We start from the raw sequence: 19,667 nt of genomic DNA on the forward strand, positions 1-19,667 counted from the left end.
GGAAGGAACACAGAGATGCTGTATCTACACTAACTCATAGGAGGGAACACAGAGTTGCTGTATCTACACTAACTCATAGGAAGGAACACAGAGGTGCTGTATCTACACTAACTCATAGGAAGGAGCACAGAGGTGCTGTATCTACACTAACTCAAAGGAAGGAACACAGAGGTGCTGTATCTACACTAACTCATAGGAAGGAGCACAGAGGTGCTGTATCTACACTAACTCATAGGAAGGAACACAGAGATGCTGTATCTACACTAACTCATAGGAAGGAACACAGAGGTGCTGTATCTACACTAACTCATAGGAGGGAACACAGAGGTGCTGTATCTACACTAACTCATAGAAAGGAGCACAGAGGTGCTTTATCTACACTAACTCATAGGAAGGAACACAGAGGAGCTGTATCTACACTAACTCATAGGAAGGAACACAGAGATGCTGTATCTACACTAACTCATAGGAAGGAACACAGAGGTGCTGTATCTACACTAACTCATAGGAGGGAACACAGAGGTGCTGTATCTACACTAACTCATAGGAAGGAACACAGAGGTGCTGTATCTACACTAACTCATAGGAAGGAACACAGAGGTGCTGTATCTACACTAACTCATAGGAAGGAACACAGAGGTGCTGTATCTACACTAACTCAAAGGAAGGAACACAGAGGTGCTGTATCTACACTAACTCATAGGAAGGAGCACAGAGGTGCTGTATCTACACTAACTCATAGGAAGGAACACAGAGATGCTGTATCTACACTAACTCATAGGAAGGAACACAGAGGTGCTGTATCTACACTAACTCATAGGAGGGAACACAGAGGTGCTGTATCTACACTAACTCATAGAAAGGAGCACAGAGGTGCTGTATCTACACTAACTCATAGGAAGGAACACAGAGGAGCTGTATCTACACTTACTCATAGGAAGGAACACAGAGATGCTGTATCTACACTAACTCATAGGAAGGAACACAGAGGTGCTGTATCTACACTAACTCATAGGAGGGAACACAGAGGTGCTGTATCTACACTAACTCATAGGAAGGAACACAGAGGTGCTGTATCTACACTAACTCATAGGAAGGAACACAGAGGTGCTGTATCTACACTAACTCATAGGAAGGAACACAGAGATGCTGTATCTACACTAACTCATAGGAAGGAACACAGAGGTGCTGTATCTACACTAACTCATAGGAGGGAACACAGAGGTGCTGTATCTACACTAACTCATAGGAAGGAACACAGAGGTGCTGTATCTACACTAACTCATAGGAAGGAACACAGAGGTGCTGTATCTACACTAACTCATAGGAAGGAACACAGAGGTGCTGTATCTACACTAACTCATAGGAAGGAACACAGAGGTGCTGTATCTACACTAACTCATAGGAAGGAACACAGAGGTGCTGTATCTACACTAACTCAAAGGAAGGAGCACAGAGGTGCTGTATCTACACTAACTCAAAGGAAGGAGCACAGAGGTGCTGTATCTACACTAACTCATAGGAAGGAACACAGAGGTGCTGTATCTACACTAACTCAAAGGAAGGAACACAGGTGTCTTTAGGATATTCTAAGTCACCATGTAGGTAGTCCTGCTTAGCAAGGCCTGCAAAGTTGTACGATCAAAGCTGACTTCTAGACAATTGTGGCTAGTAACAAGGGCAAGCAAAGGATTTAGGATGGGGAATTACAAAAGTAAAGCTAAAGTGGTTAAAATGATATAGTACAAATTTAAACGTTATAGTACAAATGTTGTAGTATAATGTAATATTATAAATATCATTTTACTCATCTTGTCAAACTTCATATCAAATGTTGTACAGGCCTATATACATATTGTACATAAATACATATAGATATAGTAGATGTGAACCCTGCTTTAGTAAAAGGCTAACTGCCTACTATAATCAGCCCCCTAATGTAAAATGTTAGAAATTACAATACTTTGAGGTGACTCTTAATGTAATTTGTATTTTACAGTAAGGGGATACACTATATATATATATATATATATATATATATATATATATATATATACTATTCAAATATATATACTAGATTGTCTACATTAGCTATGTGTAAATAGAATTTGATGCGTCACACTTGCCATCTATATCAGACAGTCTTTCTCTTGTCTAGCTCATTTCGACCGTTCCCACCAGCCATCTAAAATGTTTGAAGGAAGCGGGGCACGGGCCCGGGAAGGACGAAATGACAGATGAGGAGATGGCTGAGGACGAAGAAGAAATCGATCACGCAGAGCGAGAGCTCCGACGCGGTCAGATCCTTTGGTTCCGTGGCTTGAACCGAATCCAAACACAGGTATGGCTTTGTGGTTTAAGATGCCTCCTTGAGCCATTGATGGTCACCAGCTATTGTGAAAGTCCTCAGGAGTGGGAATTTGTAGTGCATGCCTCGCTAATGATCTATTCACAATGCTTGAGAGATAAGCCCTTGCATGCATTAATTATCCAAATGTTTTGTTCTGATAATTTTTCTTTTCTATCCAGACTGACCAGCAAGGACAGCAAGACATGTGATTAGTTAACAGAAATGCAAACTCTTCCCTTCTGTACCATATAAAGGGAATCTATCATGGTTTAAATGATTGTCAGCCTTATTTAGCCCTGAGTCATACCGATGTAGCCGGGTTATTGAAGCCAATACAGTAGAGCATCATATCTCTAAGTAGATTTGGTAAAAATTTGTTGGACAAATGGTGAATATGATTTGGCACCCAAAGATCAGTAACGTGTCCGTAGCTCGAGTGCCTTGGAAGTCAATGATAATTAGAACACCCGCACTAACAATTTTTGGGATCTGGGGGTAGATATACGAAAGGCCGGGTTTGTCATATCACTGATTTCCGTTGAGTTTGCAGGCCGTATTTAAAACGTCAATCTAATTCAAGGCAAATCTCGTCAGACTTACATATATTTACCTCCTGGTGTCCAAATCAGGTTAAAAACAAGAAATGATTTTCCTCAAACCTTTATGCCTGGCTAGGTAGGTGTTCCTGTAGTGCAGTTTGGTGTACAACTATTTACTACCTTCCTCCAGTAATGGAAGTTATGATAAAACTCTACACAATTATATTACACTGTATAGTCTTTGCAGGCTCCTCCAAGGTATGAGTTTAAGTAAAGGTGACACTTGAATGAACAGAGGTCACAGCCATCCTATCAGGAACCTCCTTCACTTACACACCTCTGTCTGACGCTTTCATTTCTCTTGGAACCCCTAACCTTGCAGTTGCTAACAGTAACAAGAAAAGATTTAGCAACAGCAGTCAGAGACAATTTTTTTGTGTGAATAGGGACAAGTGTGACAAAAATCTATGATACTTATGTTCTTCAAAAAGTAGTTATCGTTAGAAAAATGTGATGGTAAGCGACAATACGCACCGACTTCTTCCCCGATGATCCAGTGACTTCATAGCATTCTAGACTGCCAATACTGTGCCACAGAATATAGACTTGGTCATAATTACAGTTCCAAGCCAACGTTTTAATTTCTAAAGGGCTCTGTGCTGGTAAAGCTGTGTTTGAATGTAAATGGGGTACAGCATTTTGTGATAGATTCCCTTTAACTTTCAGACTGTTTTACCAAAGAAACAAACTGATATGTATATCTTGTGTCATTTTATCTCTACAACGGACATGTGGAAAAACACTGAACGCTTCTGAAGTAGTACTGGTGGATCATCAATGTTTCAACTGTTCCAAAATCCAAACCCATATTAAAAAAAATAGTAAAGAAACGTTAACAATCTACAATAATTAAATTTACTTATATGTGCATCTAAAAGAAAGTTTCTCTTTTCTGATATCTGGAAATAATTTAATCACCAGACCTGGGTGTAGACAGCCATAACAGCAAGCTATATAATAAGGTAATGGAGCACAGTGAAGAAAATGGTAACAATTTAAATGTTGCATCTCACATCGATCGGTGTACCCCTATTTTAATCATTATAAGGTCATTTCACTCAAAAATGATGTTGCCTAATTAAATCATTATGCTGGGTGCTACAACTTCCAGAACTGACTCCTGATACTTGATGTAGGACATATAACTAAAATAACCCGTTGAAGACTCAGACACACATTGTTGCTGACATTTGATATGTGCATTTCGTATAACTGATTTTCATGTTCAGCGCAGTCCACAGTTTGCTTTCATGGTTACAGATGATTGTGGAAGGCCAGTTATGAACAACAGCGGTCACATGGCAGCAACAAACTTGTTACAAGTATCCGGAGCTGTTTTTGAGAGGGGTCACCCTTTAAGAAATGATTAATATACAAGTATATGTGTCATTTAATGAACAATGACAATAGTGTTGTTAGTTTACATTTAAAGTGCACTTGTTTGCAGTTTTATGTGGTGAGCCATTAGTTAGGAGCATACATCATATAAATTCTTGAGGAGCTAGTAACTTGAAACTTTCATATGAAGTGTAAATCATTCCTTATTTGTAGGTGCTATGGACTTAAATAGATTTTCTATTATTTAACATGTTGAGTGCCCACACTGAAATAAGAGTCATTTAAGCTACTCCATAGAAACAGAGAAAATCCAGCAGCATGCAGCCTGCTTCATCATTATTCAGACTCTTCAGTGCAGGAAAGGATTTTCAGGTCAGCATGTGATACTGTGTAGAGACAACTGAATTGAAACAATGAGAAGAGTTATGGAGACGTTTAAGCTATTCCCAATAGGCAAATAAGCCAATCTAGTTTAGGAGAATAGGCTTCTGGGTAATTTCATTTATATTAAAGTTATTTGTGTCAGTGCTTATCAACTGAGGATTTAGAGCATGACAATGGTTTGTGCTGAGGTGGAACTACCGGCAGTGCAGCTAGTACACGGCATCGGGGCCCATGCTGATAGCGGGGCCCGCCACACTGTCTATTAAAAAATAAAATTATACCTACCGATCCGGCAGAGCCTGGGAACTGGTATCCTCCTCCCTGCTCACCTCTCCCTGCTCCCTTCTCACTGACTGTCGGCGTGACGTCATCATATCCAGCACTTTCAGTGAGGAGAGAGGAGCCACAAGCATGAAGACAGAAGAGAAAGATAAGAAAGAGGGCAAAGTAAATGGTAAGTAAAAGAACAGAGGCAGTGGGCACAGTGTGATAAAAAGGAAACTGTGATGGAGGGCAAAGTGTGATACAGAAGGGGGCCAGAGGCACAGTGTGATACAGAAGGGGCACAGTGATACAGAAGGGGCACAGTGTGATACAGAAGTAGCACAGTGTAATACAAATGGGCACAATGTGATACAGAAGGGGGCGGAGGCACAGTGTGATGCAAAAGGGGCACAGTGTAATACAGAAGGGGCACAATGTGATACAGAAGGGGGCCAGGGGCACAGTGTGATACAGAAGGGGGCCAGTGGCACATTGTGATGCAGAAGGGGCACAGTGTAATACAGAAGGGGCACAATGTGATATAGTCAGGGGGCCAGAGGCACAGTGTGATACAGAAGAGGCACAGTGTAATACAGAAAGGGCACAGTGTGAATCAGAAGGGGGCCAGAGGCACAGTGTGATACAGAAGGGGCACAGTGTGATACAGAAGGGGCACAGTGTAATACAGAAGGGGCACAATGTGATATAGAAGGGGGCCAAGGGCACAGTGTGATACAGAAGGGGGCCAGAGGCACAGTGTGATACAGAAGGGGCACAGTGTAATACAGAAGGGGCACAATGTGATATAGAAGGGGGCCAAGGGCACAGTGTGATACAAAAGGGGGCCAGAGGCACAATGTGATATAGAAGGGGGCCAAGGGCACAGTGTGATACAGAAGGGGCACAGTGTGAATCAGAAGGGGGCCAGAGGCACAGTGTGATACAGAAGGGGCACAGTGTAATACAGAAGGGGCACAACGTGATATAGAAGGGGGCCAAGGGCACAGTGTGATACAGAAGGGGGCCAGAGGCACAGTGTGATACAGAAGGGGCACAGTGTAATACAGAAGGGGCACAATGTGATATAGAAGGGGGCCAAGGGCACAGTGTGATACAAAAGGGGGCCAGAGGCACAATGTGATATAGAAGGGGGCCAAGGGCACAGTGTGATACAGAAGGGGCACAGTGTGATACAGAAGGGGCACAATGTGATACAGAAGGGGGCCAGAGGCGCAGTGTGATACAGGAGGGCCACAGTGTGATACAGAAGGGGCACAATGTGATACAGAAGGAAGTCAGGGGCACAGTGTGATACAGAAGGGGGCCAGAGGCGCAGTGTGATACACAAGGGGCACAGTGTGATACAGAAGGGGCACAGTGTGATACAGAAGGGGCACAATGTGATACAGAAGGGGGCAAGAGGCGCAGTGTGATACAGGAGGGCCACAGTGTGATACAGAAGGAAGTCAGGGGCACAGTGTAATACAGAAGGGGCCAGAGGCACAGTGTGATACAGAAGGTGGCCAGAGGCGCAGTGTGATACACAAGGGGCACAGTGTGATACAGAAGGGGCACAATGTGATACAGAAGGAAGTCAGGGGCACAGTGTAATACAGAAGGGGCCAGAGGCACAGTGTGATACAGAAGGGGGCCAGAGGCGCAGTGTGATACACAAGGGGCACAGTGTGATACACAAGGGGGCGAAAAACACAGTGTGATAGAAGGGGGCCAGAGACGCAGTCTAATACAGAAGGGTCGCAGTGTAATACAGAAGGGGCACAGTGTAATACAGAAGGGGCACAGCGTAATGCAGAAGGGGGCCAGAGGTGCAGTGTGATACAGAAGTGCACAATGTGATACAGAAGGGGCACAGTGTAATACAGAAGGGGCACAATGTGATACAGAAGGAAGTCAGGGGCACAGCGTAATGCAGAAGGGGGCCAGAGGCACAATGTGATACAGAAGGGGACCAGAGGTGCAGTGTGATACAGAAGGGGCACAATGTGATACAGAAGGAAGTCAGGGGCACAGCGTAATGCAGAAGGGGGCCAGAGGCACAATGTGATACAGAAGGGGACCAGAGGTGCAGTGTGATACAGAAGGGGCACAGTGTGATACAGAAGGAAGTCAGGGGCACAGCTTAATGCAGAAGGGGGCCAGAGGCACAGTGTGATACAGAAGGGGGCCAGAGGTGCAGTGTGATACAGAAGGGGCACAGTGTGATACAGAAGGGGCACAGTGTGATACAGAAGGGGCACAATGTGATACAGAAGGAAGTCAGGGGCACAGCGTAATGCAGAAGGGGGCCAGAGGCACTGTGTGATACAGAATGGGCACATGTTATATATTTATATTTCTAATACTTGAAGTTCAAAGTAAATAAACCAAAAAGATACTATACGTTTTTGTGTGCGTGCCGGGCCCAAAGCAAATATTTGCACCTGTGCCTACAACTCACTAGTTCCGCCTCTGACTGATACAGAATATCGTCCTAGTCACCTAAGTGTTTAGTCCTTGCATTACCTAGAAGTTTATTCTTCTAAAAAGAAGTGGCATATTGTGCCTAGAGTGCAGTAGTTTAACGATCTTATCTCTTCTTATTGTTGTAGTGATGCTGACTTTAACTATCTAATATGTGTCTCCGAATGTGAATGTTGACAAATGTCATTTTGACAGACGAGGTTAGACATGAAAGTAAGAGTGAAAAGGGTTCCTACACAGTCAATTAACATTTTTAAAACGATTTCTTAGAGGACTGCTGTTATTTATATAGCACAAGCATAGTCTATAAAGTTAAACAGGTTACACGTTCAGCCATTTATTGATATACACAAACATATAGAATTCTTGTCTAAGTTAAGGCTCACAATACACTATGACATAGTTCTGCACATTACAAACCACATCCAAGTTAGGAAGACACTATCCACACATTCAGGAACATCTCTCGCTCATCTGCTTGGTGAAAACCAGTTACAACATTCAGTCCTTGTCAACCACTGCCCACAGCCTACATTACATAGATACCTACATTGTTACAACGTTAATAATGGTCTTCTCTTATTTTTCAACTGTCCCCAAGGAAGAAACATTTCAAATGAAAACAATAATAAAAGGAAAAAGAAACTATCTCATTTTCTCTCCCACAGATGGAGGTAGTGAGTACCTTCAAGAGAAGCGGTTCATTTCAGGGTGCTGTGCGTCGGCGTTCCTCGGTCCTCAGCCAGCTCCATGATGTAACAAATATTTCTACTCCCACACATGTAATTCTCTCTGCCGCCAATGCCACCAGCACTGCTGGGAGTGAGTGCGATTTCCTTACTGATCATCAGTAACATTTTATTAAACCTACCTTTTATACACGTTATTTTATCTTCTTTTTTGCAGTCTTGCATTTTCTGCTCACCGTGATTTTTCTTTGTTTATTGCTTTGTCTGGTCTCTTTCAGTCAAGGTGGTGTATTATTTCCAAAGCCATATTCTCCTTTACTCTTCAGTATTTGGTGTGCCTATAGTACCATGCTTCTATTTGATACTTAGTTCCGCTTTGTTTGTTTGCAATATATTTTATGTTCTTGCTACCCACCAAACTAGCCGCTGCTGCTTCTGTACAGCTTTCTTTTCCATATTTGTTTTCATTTTATCCTGTACATTAAAACTGTAGTACCAAATAAAAACAAGCACTAATCATGTACATTAATGTATTATGCAGTTTGCCCATGACTTTTTGGAAAATATGTAAAAAAGTGAAATATTATTGCAAGATTGATAATCCTTCCTCAGTATTGCAGAGATTATGAGGGGGATACTGCCCATTTCCCCCCAAAAAAAAATGAAAAAGATTTATATTGCAACAAATGACAATTATTTTTTTTTTTATGTGTTATCACTTAAAAACATAGTACTGAAACATAGCACCATCAGAAAATGGAACTAAAGTTTGACATTTGTAAGAAATTATTTTAAAAATGCAGTGTAAAAATATACATTAAAGTGTGTCTGGTATCAAACTTTCATATGAATACCATTAAATCATTATGAAATTTAAATAAAAATTGTAGTAATTTTTTAAAGAAATTTTAATTTTAATGGTGCCATTCTGACATGGTTTTACTTGTCAGGTGCAGGGCTTTTAATTGATGGCCTTCCCTTAAAAAATGTTCTTGGTGCATTTACTTTAATTTTTTATTTTTTTTGTAACATGTTACATTTAAAGTAAGCAGCAGGAACAAATTAATAGGAATCACAATAAATTTTCTTTACGAAAAAGGCTGAGAACTATCATAATATTACATCCATTATTTTAAAAAGTAAATAGTAAATATTGGTAATTAAGAACTGTTTGCATAGTAAATAATGAATTATCTACATCCCTAACTATATATATATATATATATATATATTTTAAAAATCCTTAACTATTTGCAACTGATGCATTTTTATCTTGTACTACAGTTTTAATCCTTTTTGTTTTTTTGTTTTATACTAAATACCTATCTAGTGAATAAGTATTTGATCAGAAAGACTTCTAGTGTTTGTGGTTGGTTGTTTAGAACTTTTACTTTCTATGTTCTTAAACAAATTGGCCAAAAATATGAGTGTCAAATGGTTGCAACACATCAAATGACTTGGCTTTCTTGCATGGCCTTGTGTTGTGTGTATATGAAAATTCACATTTTCTTCCATGGAAATGCTTTCTATACATAAAGTAGTTTTAGAAAACGGTGATACAAATATACAGTGTGTCAGTCAAGACGGTAGATTTAAATCAATCAAACAGTGCAAAAATAAAAGCAATGCACACACAAAAAGAGAATATGGCATACATTGTTACCACAATATGGAAAGAGTAAACCTTCGAGTATGGGCCCAAAGTGAATGCTGATATATAAACATTACTTCATTTTTCTTTCTTGCTTTTGCAGCTTAGGATGTTTCTCCTACTTGCCGTTAACAACACTGAATGTTCACACCAGCAGAAAACCATTAACTACACTTTCTTTCCCATCAGGATTCCTTGGGAAGCCATCTTGCACTAAGGAGCCCTTGTAGTTTACTTATCATTTCAGACATTTTTTCCTAATTTGCTACGAAGCTTTTTATTGCATTTTTTTTACATTTCCAAATAAAGCACTTTTGGCGCAAAAGTTCATGTACTTCAACACTTGTTTCCTTTTAAATGTTTGTAATCCCATTGTCTGGTATAGTCTACGATGCACCAAGTCTGAAAAATGGACATGTGAAATGTAACTGGACATGTCTTTTATTATAATAAATTTAAAATTTACATCATAGTGATAAAATATGAATAAATCTAACATTTGAATTTAAATAAACCTGTGAGTGTATAATATTTCATGTACAAAATAATGATAACTACTGCAGATGTGCTGACCATTTCTTTTTGGTTATTAATATATAAAATAAACTACCAACCCTACTCCCCAAGTTTGGGCCTGTAATCAAGGTATCCCATAGAATGCTTACTTAAAAAGCCAGTTTGGGCAAAAGTCAAAGGTTATGTCCAGGAATGGAAATCTCCTTTAAAGAGCTTCCCATTTCATTAATTTTACTAAATTTTTCAGTTTAGTGATACACCCTATTAAAACTGATTTAATAGCTGAAGTAGACATCGTATCTGTCCAGGCTACCTTTAGCGTAAATATTTTTGCCATGTTAAAAATAACAGGATGCCACTTTTCCAACAAAGTTGCCAATTGGAAAAGTATTTTATATTTCTCATTAATCTTATTATTTACATTTTAGAAATTCTATTTTTTTTTATTTATTTTTTTAAATTTTCCATTAAAATTGGTATACAACTGATTTAGAGCAGGGTTAGTCAACCTATTGTGTTCCAGCTGTTTTTACAATACGAGAGAAAACCTGTTTGGACTATATATTATTATAATATGTTTTAGCCTTTTTTGATACAAAAGAAAACCTATACATGTCTGCAGGTTGGATGTATGCAGTTATATAACCAAAAAATATGATGGTAGTAAAATTTCGAAGTAAAGCCTGAAATGAAATCTTGACCAAGGGCTCCCAGAATTCTTTGCATTTCATTATCAAATTTTACTGCACAAAGCAAGCTTTTTCTCCCTCAGAATTTCAATCATCAAATGGATTGGTGGACTCAGGTCTTCACTAGATGGAGCTTGATCTAGAAGAAATGTTTTCCCCCCTATTTTCTTTTTTTTTCTTTTTTTCTTTTGTTTTTTGCCATCCTAGTTTCATCATTAAGTGCAATTTCTTCGTTTAGCTTTTTTGCCTGTTTCTGTCATGACGACATACCCATATATTTCTTTGAAAGCCATCTTAACCTACAATACATCAAAACCTCTCTTTTGAATACATCAAACCTATTTATTGAGGTTTCTAAAAATAATTTCTAAGAAAAATCCTTTCATAACATTACCAGGTTGTAGTACATTAAGTATAGATTATCTAAGATTGCTGTTCAGCCACAAAAAGGTTGGGCAATCTAATAAAAATCTAAATGCATCACATTGTATCAGAAGCTGCCTTGTTTGATAATTTGATAGCTTTAATCTTGTTTATAATTTCCTTTTAAAAATTTGGCAGTGCTCATTATATAGTATGCGGCATTAGGCTAGCTCAACTGGTCAGTACCCCCGATGTCTTACCAAACATGCTAACTGGGGAGTTGTCTAAGCTAATGTTCCCAATGGCAAAATATTAGAAAAGTAAAAAATAGTGGGGGTTTGCAAGGAAAAAAAAATTGAGTTGATGACATACATTCACAAAAAATATAGAAAAATAAATAAAAGCTATGCTTGTAGGCTTGCATTATTCTCATCATCATCATCAATTGTCTGGCAAATATAGGTGTGTTCTGTTCTATGTTTCATTGGCCTTTCCCCGAAACCCTTTACCCCGTCTCCATTTCTTCCCACCCTGAGGCATGGAAGAACACAAAACATCCTTGCATGCTATAATCCTTGTTCCACAAAAGGCTGGTCAATCAAAGCTAGTCCCTTTATACAGCAACGATGGGCTTTAATACTCGAATGTTTACTGTGCCTAGAATGCATGATTGAATTGGAGTACTGACTCCAGACAGTAAAGGCTGTGTCACTGTGTGGGCTGAATCTCCTCTTGTTGTTTTATTTTTAAAAGTCACGCCGCACACAGTCATGATAGAATATTTTGATCTTTTTCCCTCCTTTTGTTCTCTTTCCTTTGGGTCTCAAGTGCAGCATGAGTGCATTTCCATTATTCAGAAAAGCTTGATTTTATTTCCCTTTATATCATCTTAATGGTTCTTTTAAAACATTCATTGGCTCTTCATGCTGTTCACATCTGCTCTTAACATTTGTATTTTCTATAGCATGTTTTTTTTTTTGGAATGTAGTGATACTCAGCTCTCCATTGCAGAAGGTGCCAGTACTGTAAATAGCTCACCAAACTGAGAGTCAACTTTTGGCACTCCAGCTGTGGTTCAGCCATATCCCTCCCAGCATTCTGACCAACAGCTGCAGTGATGAAAGTTGTCTAAAACTGTCAAAGAGTAACCCAAGACTCTCTAGTGATAAATGTTTTGCCTTGAATATGCAAAGATAGTCAAATATTATTTTAATGTGTTACATTTCCCTAATTTTAACAAAATGTTTAAAAATAATAGGGAAAAATATTTAAAAATAATTGGAATAAATAAAATGCACATATATGTTTGGCTTAGATCATAAATATATTCCTAAACTAATTATAAATAGACCATACAGTACATTTTTCAAAATTGTAAATTGTACAAATAATTTACAAATACAAATTGTTCATATAATTAAAGTTCCATAAAATTGGATATTTTTATTCTATTATATTACTTAAGATAACAATGAAACATTTAAGGTGAAATAATTTAATAACATATTCATATTTGTTGTCAGTTTTAAAAAACACTTTCAGTCAAAGAAACAAGTTAAATTAAATTTTAAAAATAAATAATTTATAAATAAATAATATAGTATATTGTTTAATGAAATTAAAATGATTGGGTAAACATTGGTCTATCATGGTAATAAACAAATATTAAATGGGTAAAGTCAATATAAATAAACATAACCCACTGGCCTTCAACTTTTTCTGGGGTTTCCTGCTAATTATATAAGTGTATTTATATTTATATCTAATAATATTATTATTCGATTTATGATGATAATAATGGAAATACATGGAAAAAGGTGTGTTAAAAAAAATTGTGCCGCAATTATTGATTTTTAATAATTAGACAAATTAGGTATCAAAAGAAAATGATCTTCAAATTTTAAGATTTAATATGTATTTAATTTATAATAGTAGAAAAAATAGATTTTACAATATCTGTATCATAATGTACTTTGCACTTCACCTTCTAATGAGTTGGGTAATATAATTTATAGATGTTGCTGTTATAAATAGCTAATAAGGTTTAGACCATAAAAACATAATAATGAAAAGCATAATTGAAATTGTGGCATTTTCTTAATAATAAAGGCATTAACAAATTAAATCTGCAGATATTACATTTAACATAATTTGTTACGTTTAACCACCCCGTCCCATTTGAGTAATAATTTAGAGAAAACAAAGTGTTAAACAAAAACCTTTAACTAAAAATGTATTTAATTTTATTTTTAACACATTACAAGCTGTCAATTTATAAATTTATGTAGACATAAATTAGTTACTAAAACATTAAAACATAGTGTTATAGTTTGATCAATTTTTAATATGCACTGGCAAATAGTAAAGCAATGAATACATTTTTTTTATTATTTTGTAAGACATCATCTACATCTATTTTTTTTTCTACACATTTGCAGTTTCCCTTATCATTTCATTTCACTGCTACTGCATTTGTCAAGTGTCTATAGTGAATGTATGTTTTATTAAGTAGTGTTACGCATTGGTGTACCTTTTACAGTCTATTTAGTTAGTCTTGTCTCATATGAATTGTTTGTTCCATTTCCTTTTTGTGTTATTTCATCTAAATGTATGTCTGTTATATTTAAACATATACATACATATATGTCATATGCATTTTATTATTTAAGTATTTAAATAGTCATGACAAACTTAGTGATATGTCAATAAATATTTCAGACCACAATAATATATCAAGTATTTTCGCTTGTTCGTCCAGTACGAAAATAAAATCTGATATATATTTATTTATATATATATATATATATATATATATATATATATATTTATATATTTATTCCCATTATTAATGAACATGCCCATATTAATGTGGACTGAAAATGTTGATTTGAACTGCAAACAAAAACTAACACTTCTTTCTTTCTTTACTTCCCCCTCAACTCCTTCTGCCATTACTTCTTTCCCATGTCTTGTCATTGGGTTTTCCCTTTGCATCAACCTAACCCAAACCTTTCTAGATCCGGGTGGTGAAAGCATTCCGTAGTTCCCTCTACGAAGGCCTAGAGAAACCAGAATCCAAGACCTCCATTCACAATTTCATGTCAACACCTGAGTTCCTGATCAACGATTACATCCATAACATACCCCTTATTGATGATACAGATGCAGAAGACAACGAGGAGCCTCCGGGCAAGGTGCTGTGGTCCATTCCACCCCCATCTCCCAACAAGAACAACAATGCCATTGATAGTGGCATTTACCTGACCACAGACACCAGCAAGTCGGCTGCCTCTTCCAATCCTGAAAGTCCTTTGCACAGCGTGGAAACGTCTCTCTAACAGAATTCCAAACTAGTCTCCGGTAACCATGAGAACGGCAAGACAGTAGGACTTTTCGCCTTTGCTGCTGTGTCAGCAAAGCCAAAATTTACAGCTGAGATAGCATAAATGTACTCACAAAACAACACTAAGGTTAAATGAGACCAAAATGTATGACTAACCCTTTTATTTATTTGTATACTTGCATACAAAAGAAAAAAAGGTACTATAGTAATCCGGGGCCATCTTACGCATCCATGCTAATCAGTTGCTTCATATTATGCAGCCAGCAGCAAAATCTCCAGTCCTGTAAAGCCTTCAATAAAACAAACACAATAAAATGTTCATCAGTGAAGTTATTTTTACTCCACTTGGGCATGGTTTTGGAAAGAATGTCCTGTCCATCCTTTTAAAAGTGTCCCTAAATAATAAAAATCTCACCATGCTTATGTGATCTGCTACACTGGCCTTTAACCAACAGGACCAAATAAAGATGTAGAATTCAATCCTGCGGTTCGAGCTGAAAACATTTGGGGCTTTCAGGAAAAGCTCAAATGTAAATACTAGATTGAAATTGTTCAAGAGTCGATTATTTTCTTACACCAATGTTGCCATTTTTTCTTATTTATGTTGTGAAGTCTTTCAGAATTTTTGCACATTTATTCTAATTTTTTTTTGTCTGCGCAGCAATCCATGAAGATGGGGAAAGTGCTAAAACATTACCTCTTATTTTGTAGTCGGACGGTTAACCTCTGAATGAAGAATGTAGCGAATTCATTAGCTAGACAGTTTTTTGTTAATGACATCCTGCAATAACTTTATTTACATACATACAAATCCCACAAATTCTTAATAAAAATCAGGGATTGGATTTATTAGACGAGAAACAGTTCTGATCTGGTAATCATATAAAATCGTAATCTTTCCTCTAAAGAAAACATGATCATCTCATTTATTTCTGCAAATATATAGCAGAATTGTCTGTAAGACCATTTTAAGGACACTTGTTTATTCATCTTAAAACAGCATGAAATAGTCAAGATTAGACTATACATTATAGCAGAGGAAATATGAGAAAATCTTATAGGTATTATAGCATACACTGCATGGATTTTTTACATCTCTGCTATTTTTAAATAATTTTAGACTCCCTACACCATTTGCGTAAAAAAAAATGCATTTTATCATTATCATCTGTGTCTATTCAATCCTTTTTTTTTCTGCATGAATTATCTGCTTTAATTTGGTAATAGAGTACATAAGATCTGTGTGCCTAGTTGTCTGGAGAGGTAGATGACCACTGCAATAAGAACATATCAATATGGAGTCATTTTTTTTGTTGCAATGAAAAAAGATTTTGGAATATATAGTAAAAACTCCCAAAACTTAAAATTAATTTAATCGCAACTATTAATGAAGATGAAATATGGTTGTAAACGACAATGGAGACAGTGATAAAGCTGAAGGAACAATTTCCTGGGGAGATTGTTATACATTGTACAGCGTCCTGCCCAACACTCATTGGAATTTCAGCTGATGTGACCCAACGGTCATAAAGTGTGGACTGTAACTAAGTGCTTTGAAATGAAAAAGAACTTCTACTGCTTGCGAGTAAGGCTAAGCCTCCATCCCCACTGTTTTTTTAAGGATGCGTCCTCGAACTGAAATATATATTTTTTCCATTAAATATAAGCCATGGGAAATCCTGAATTTTAAATGCCAGCTTTCTTTTTTTTCCTGCTCCGGGGTTATTGCACAAAAACAAGGAATTTAATTCGCAGTTGCTAATTAATGCAAGGTGAATAAAAACAAGTCTGTTTCTGTAGCACTTCAGGAGCAAAATATTCAATTACAAAAAAAATCACGACAGGTTCCTTTTAAAGATTTTTTTTTTATAATTTTAACATCTGTGCAATACCCATGGTGACACTCAGAACTACCAGCTCTAAATGGTTTAAGCCATTTATGTTGAAAGTTTGCAACAAAGTAAGTGCTTAAAAAAATGATACCATTATAAAAATCTCAAAAAAAAAAGAGAAAAAGCTAAAACAAAGTAAAAAAAGATGCAACTTTGTTTCTTTCAGCATACGAGTGTAACAAAAGATATTTAAAAACAAAGAAAGTGGTGTTTAATTTGAAAAAAAATATATAAAAATGTGTAATATTGTTCATTTGCAGGCTTCTTTTCATTCAATATTGTAGATATATTGATAGAACAAATGATACAAAGAATTATATATTTAAAAACCAAAAAAATAAAAAAACACAAAAAAAAAAATATAACAAAAAGCCACTACTGCTGTATAAATCTGCCAAATTGTAAGCGTGCTTAGCTTATTATTTTCTTGGGTGGGGGATGTAGGTGGGGGTTGGGAGCAGTGCAATATGTTAATGCTGTTTTTTTATTTTATTTTATTTTTAATAAAGAAAAATTGCTTGTACATTTTTTCAGGGTGGGGCTTAAACACTCATTTTGGGAGGCCTCCCTGAAGCATATACTGTATTGAATGGCTGATTTTTTTTTTGTTCAAATTGCTACATAATGTTAAAATTTTACCTGCCTGTTATAAAACAAAAAAGTTATATATGAAAGAACAACACCCTGTATAGTATAAACAAGTCTGTATCGAAATTTCAAATTTAAATAGGCAAAAACTCTGTCTGTATAAAGAAAAATATGAAACTATTCTACAAGCTCAGTTTTGATAATGTGTGTTTTGTTCGGTTCAACGATACGTACAAACATAATATTTTGTGGTCATGAAAAATATGTTTTTTTACCATACGTAATAGAAATATACAATCTACAAGGTAATGGATAAGGGCTGCATATGAGGTGCCCTTAACGCTGGGATGCAGGCTTAAATGTTTTGATCAAAATATGAACTAATACCTCATGTTTCCATTTTGCTAGACACACACAGATATGCAGTGTAAAGGATAAGCGCTGACAACTGTCTTTTTGTAATGGATAAGGGCTGGTTAGTGAAAATATGATTAGCTCCAGCTATTGTGTTTTACAACATACATTATTCCAAAACACCCTCTGCCCAAGAACCAAAGGGATTCATGGGCATCCAATAACATTTGGGGTGGTTGAACATTTATAGGTTTTATTGGACATTTAAACAATTCCGTAAAATATATAATTTTTTAACCTTGAACAATTGCACCTTTCGACAAATGTTTACAAACATTATGAAAAAGGGCTGCACTCCAGGAAAAATAGATATATTTTGCAGAATTAATAAGAGATCTAGGGCCTGATTCAAATCAGGATGTACGCCCGCTTGAGCAGCGTATTTTGCGTGGTTTCCCATTGCACATGCCCAGAAATTCATATCCTCGCACGCCTGACACTTACAACCTCTTATGATTTGAGAGGGGAAACAAGGGAGGGAATGGGTGGACTTAACGATGGTCATGTACATTCTAGGCTTATTCACGCAGATATGGCTAATTACAATTCTTTATTTAGCTTGTTTTCAGCTGTATCTATTGCACCTACTACAGGGCAGGTGTTGATGCTGGTTGATAGTAATGAAAGACCTGGCAAGGCTTTGGTAACTACTTTTCACATATGTGTCTCAATAGCTAGTGCAGAACAAATGTACGCAATTAAGAATTATTTTCTGTGCGCATTGTATACGTTGTACGCATTAAAGAGTTATTTATTTAGATAGTTATTTTAAAATAGATGAAAGTAAAAAAGAAATACTTAAATATATGGATTATATTGAAAATAATTATAGTTAACTTTGTTCTTGATTTGCGTTCTGACGTGCATTCATTGTAAATATGTATGTAGTAAATATAATACATATTCTTGTATGTGTAGCTACGCTTTCCAAAAGTATGCATTTATAAAGAGCATATATCCACCCCAAATTGTAACATATCTTAAGAAACATATGGACTTCAATATGGGCCAAACTATGCAAAAGTTGGCAATATTTTTTTTTTAACTAAAAATTATTTTTTTAACTGAAATTGTCAACTCTTTTTAAACACAGAAATTATGCACAATTTACATACGGACTTGAATCAGGTCCTTAGTAAATATCAGATGATTGCACCTGGGAGAACTGATCAAGCTGCAGGAAATGTAGCTTGATCAGTTTTATTTATTTATTTTGTGAAGTTTCTCTAGAAATAGTAATTAGAGAGAATTAATTTGGCACAGGCATTTTCTGAAATTTTTCTCGTCTGCCATCTCAACAGTAAATTATTGGAAGACACTACTACAATTTATGGATTAAATGATCATAATTAACACAGTAAAATACACACAGAATTAAAGAGGATTGCTGTGTTTTCTTAAATCAAAAACTACAATTAAAACTTTATTAACGTTATAACAGTTTAAGGACATGGGTATGTCAGCTGAGGCTGCAGATGGCAACATTCAGACTTGGGGGTATATTTACTAAACTGGGGGTTTGGAAAAGTGGAGATGTTGCCTATAGCAACCAATCAGATTCCAGCTGTCATTTTGTAGAATGCAATAAATAAATGACAGCTAGAATCTGATTGGTTGCTATAGGCAACATCTCCACTTTTTCAAACCCACAGTTTAGGGGTAAATATACTTCTTGATTTTAAAGTCAAGAAAGGTAGTATGGACAACAGTGAGAAATATTCTGAGAGGTTAAAGTAGCAACCCCATGAAAAATATGAAGTGTATTTTTTAACATAAAACACTGTGGCAGGCTGTAAGAAGAATCATGGTTATTACAATTTTTCCTCAATTTTTGTCTTCAGGATGCTATTAATAATTTATAATTATGCACAGTGTCGGTGACTAAGATGTCAACCACATGATGTAGTGAGCAGAGAGACTTTGGAACGCCCCTCTGAGCTCTGTCCTTCCCCTCCTTCTCTTCCCTTTGACCTCACATGATATTCCAAGAGCTGTGAGTGTGTATGTGACTGGCAGCCATACTGGACTCCCGTCCAGAGAGATTTTGGAAAGGTGATAATGGTTTGTCGGAGGACAGCTGCGAAAACTGACTTAAAAGGTAGTTAA

The 19,667-nt window shown here is 36.6% G+C and overlaps 1 protein-coding gene across 8 annotated transcripts in view; it reads left to right on the forward strand.

The window, feature by feature from the left end:
• The window catches only part of ATP2B3 (ATPase plasma membrane Ca2+ transporting 3), a 219,880-nt gene extending 202,540 nt beyond the window's left edge, over positions 1–17,340 (forward strand). For 4 of the 8 annotated variants that reach the window (XM_075184951.1, XM_075184952.1, XM_075184953.1 and 1 more), the window contains 2 exons: positions 2,159–2,341; positions 14,342–17,340. In XM_075184951.1, the coding sequence (XP_075041052.1) occupies positions 2,159–2,341; positions 14,342–14,662 (504 nt within the window). In that variant the 3' untranslated portion in view covers positions 14,663–17,340. Of the gene's footprint in view, positions 1–2,158; positions 2,342–8,084; positions 8,239–14,341 lie in introns of all 8 variants that reach the window. The other 4 variants (XM_075184955.1, XM_075184956.1, XM_075184957.1 and 1 more) reach the window with 2 other exon arrangements.
• Positions 17,341–19,667: the final 2,327 nt, after the last annotated feature.

The sequence above is a fragment of the Mixophyes fleayi genome, chromosome 9 (genome assembly GCF_038048845.1).
Source record: "Mixophyes fleayi isolate aMixFle1 chromosome 9, aMixFle1.hap1, whole genome shotgun sequence".
Taxonomy (NCBI): Eukaryota; Metazoa; Chordata; class Amphibia; order Anura; family Limnodynastidae; genus Mixophyes; species Mixophyes fleayi.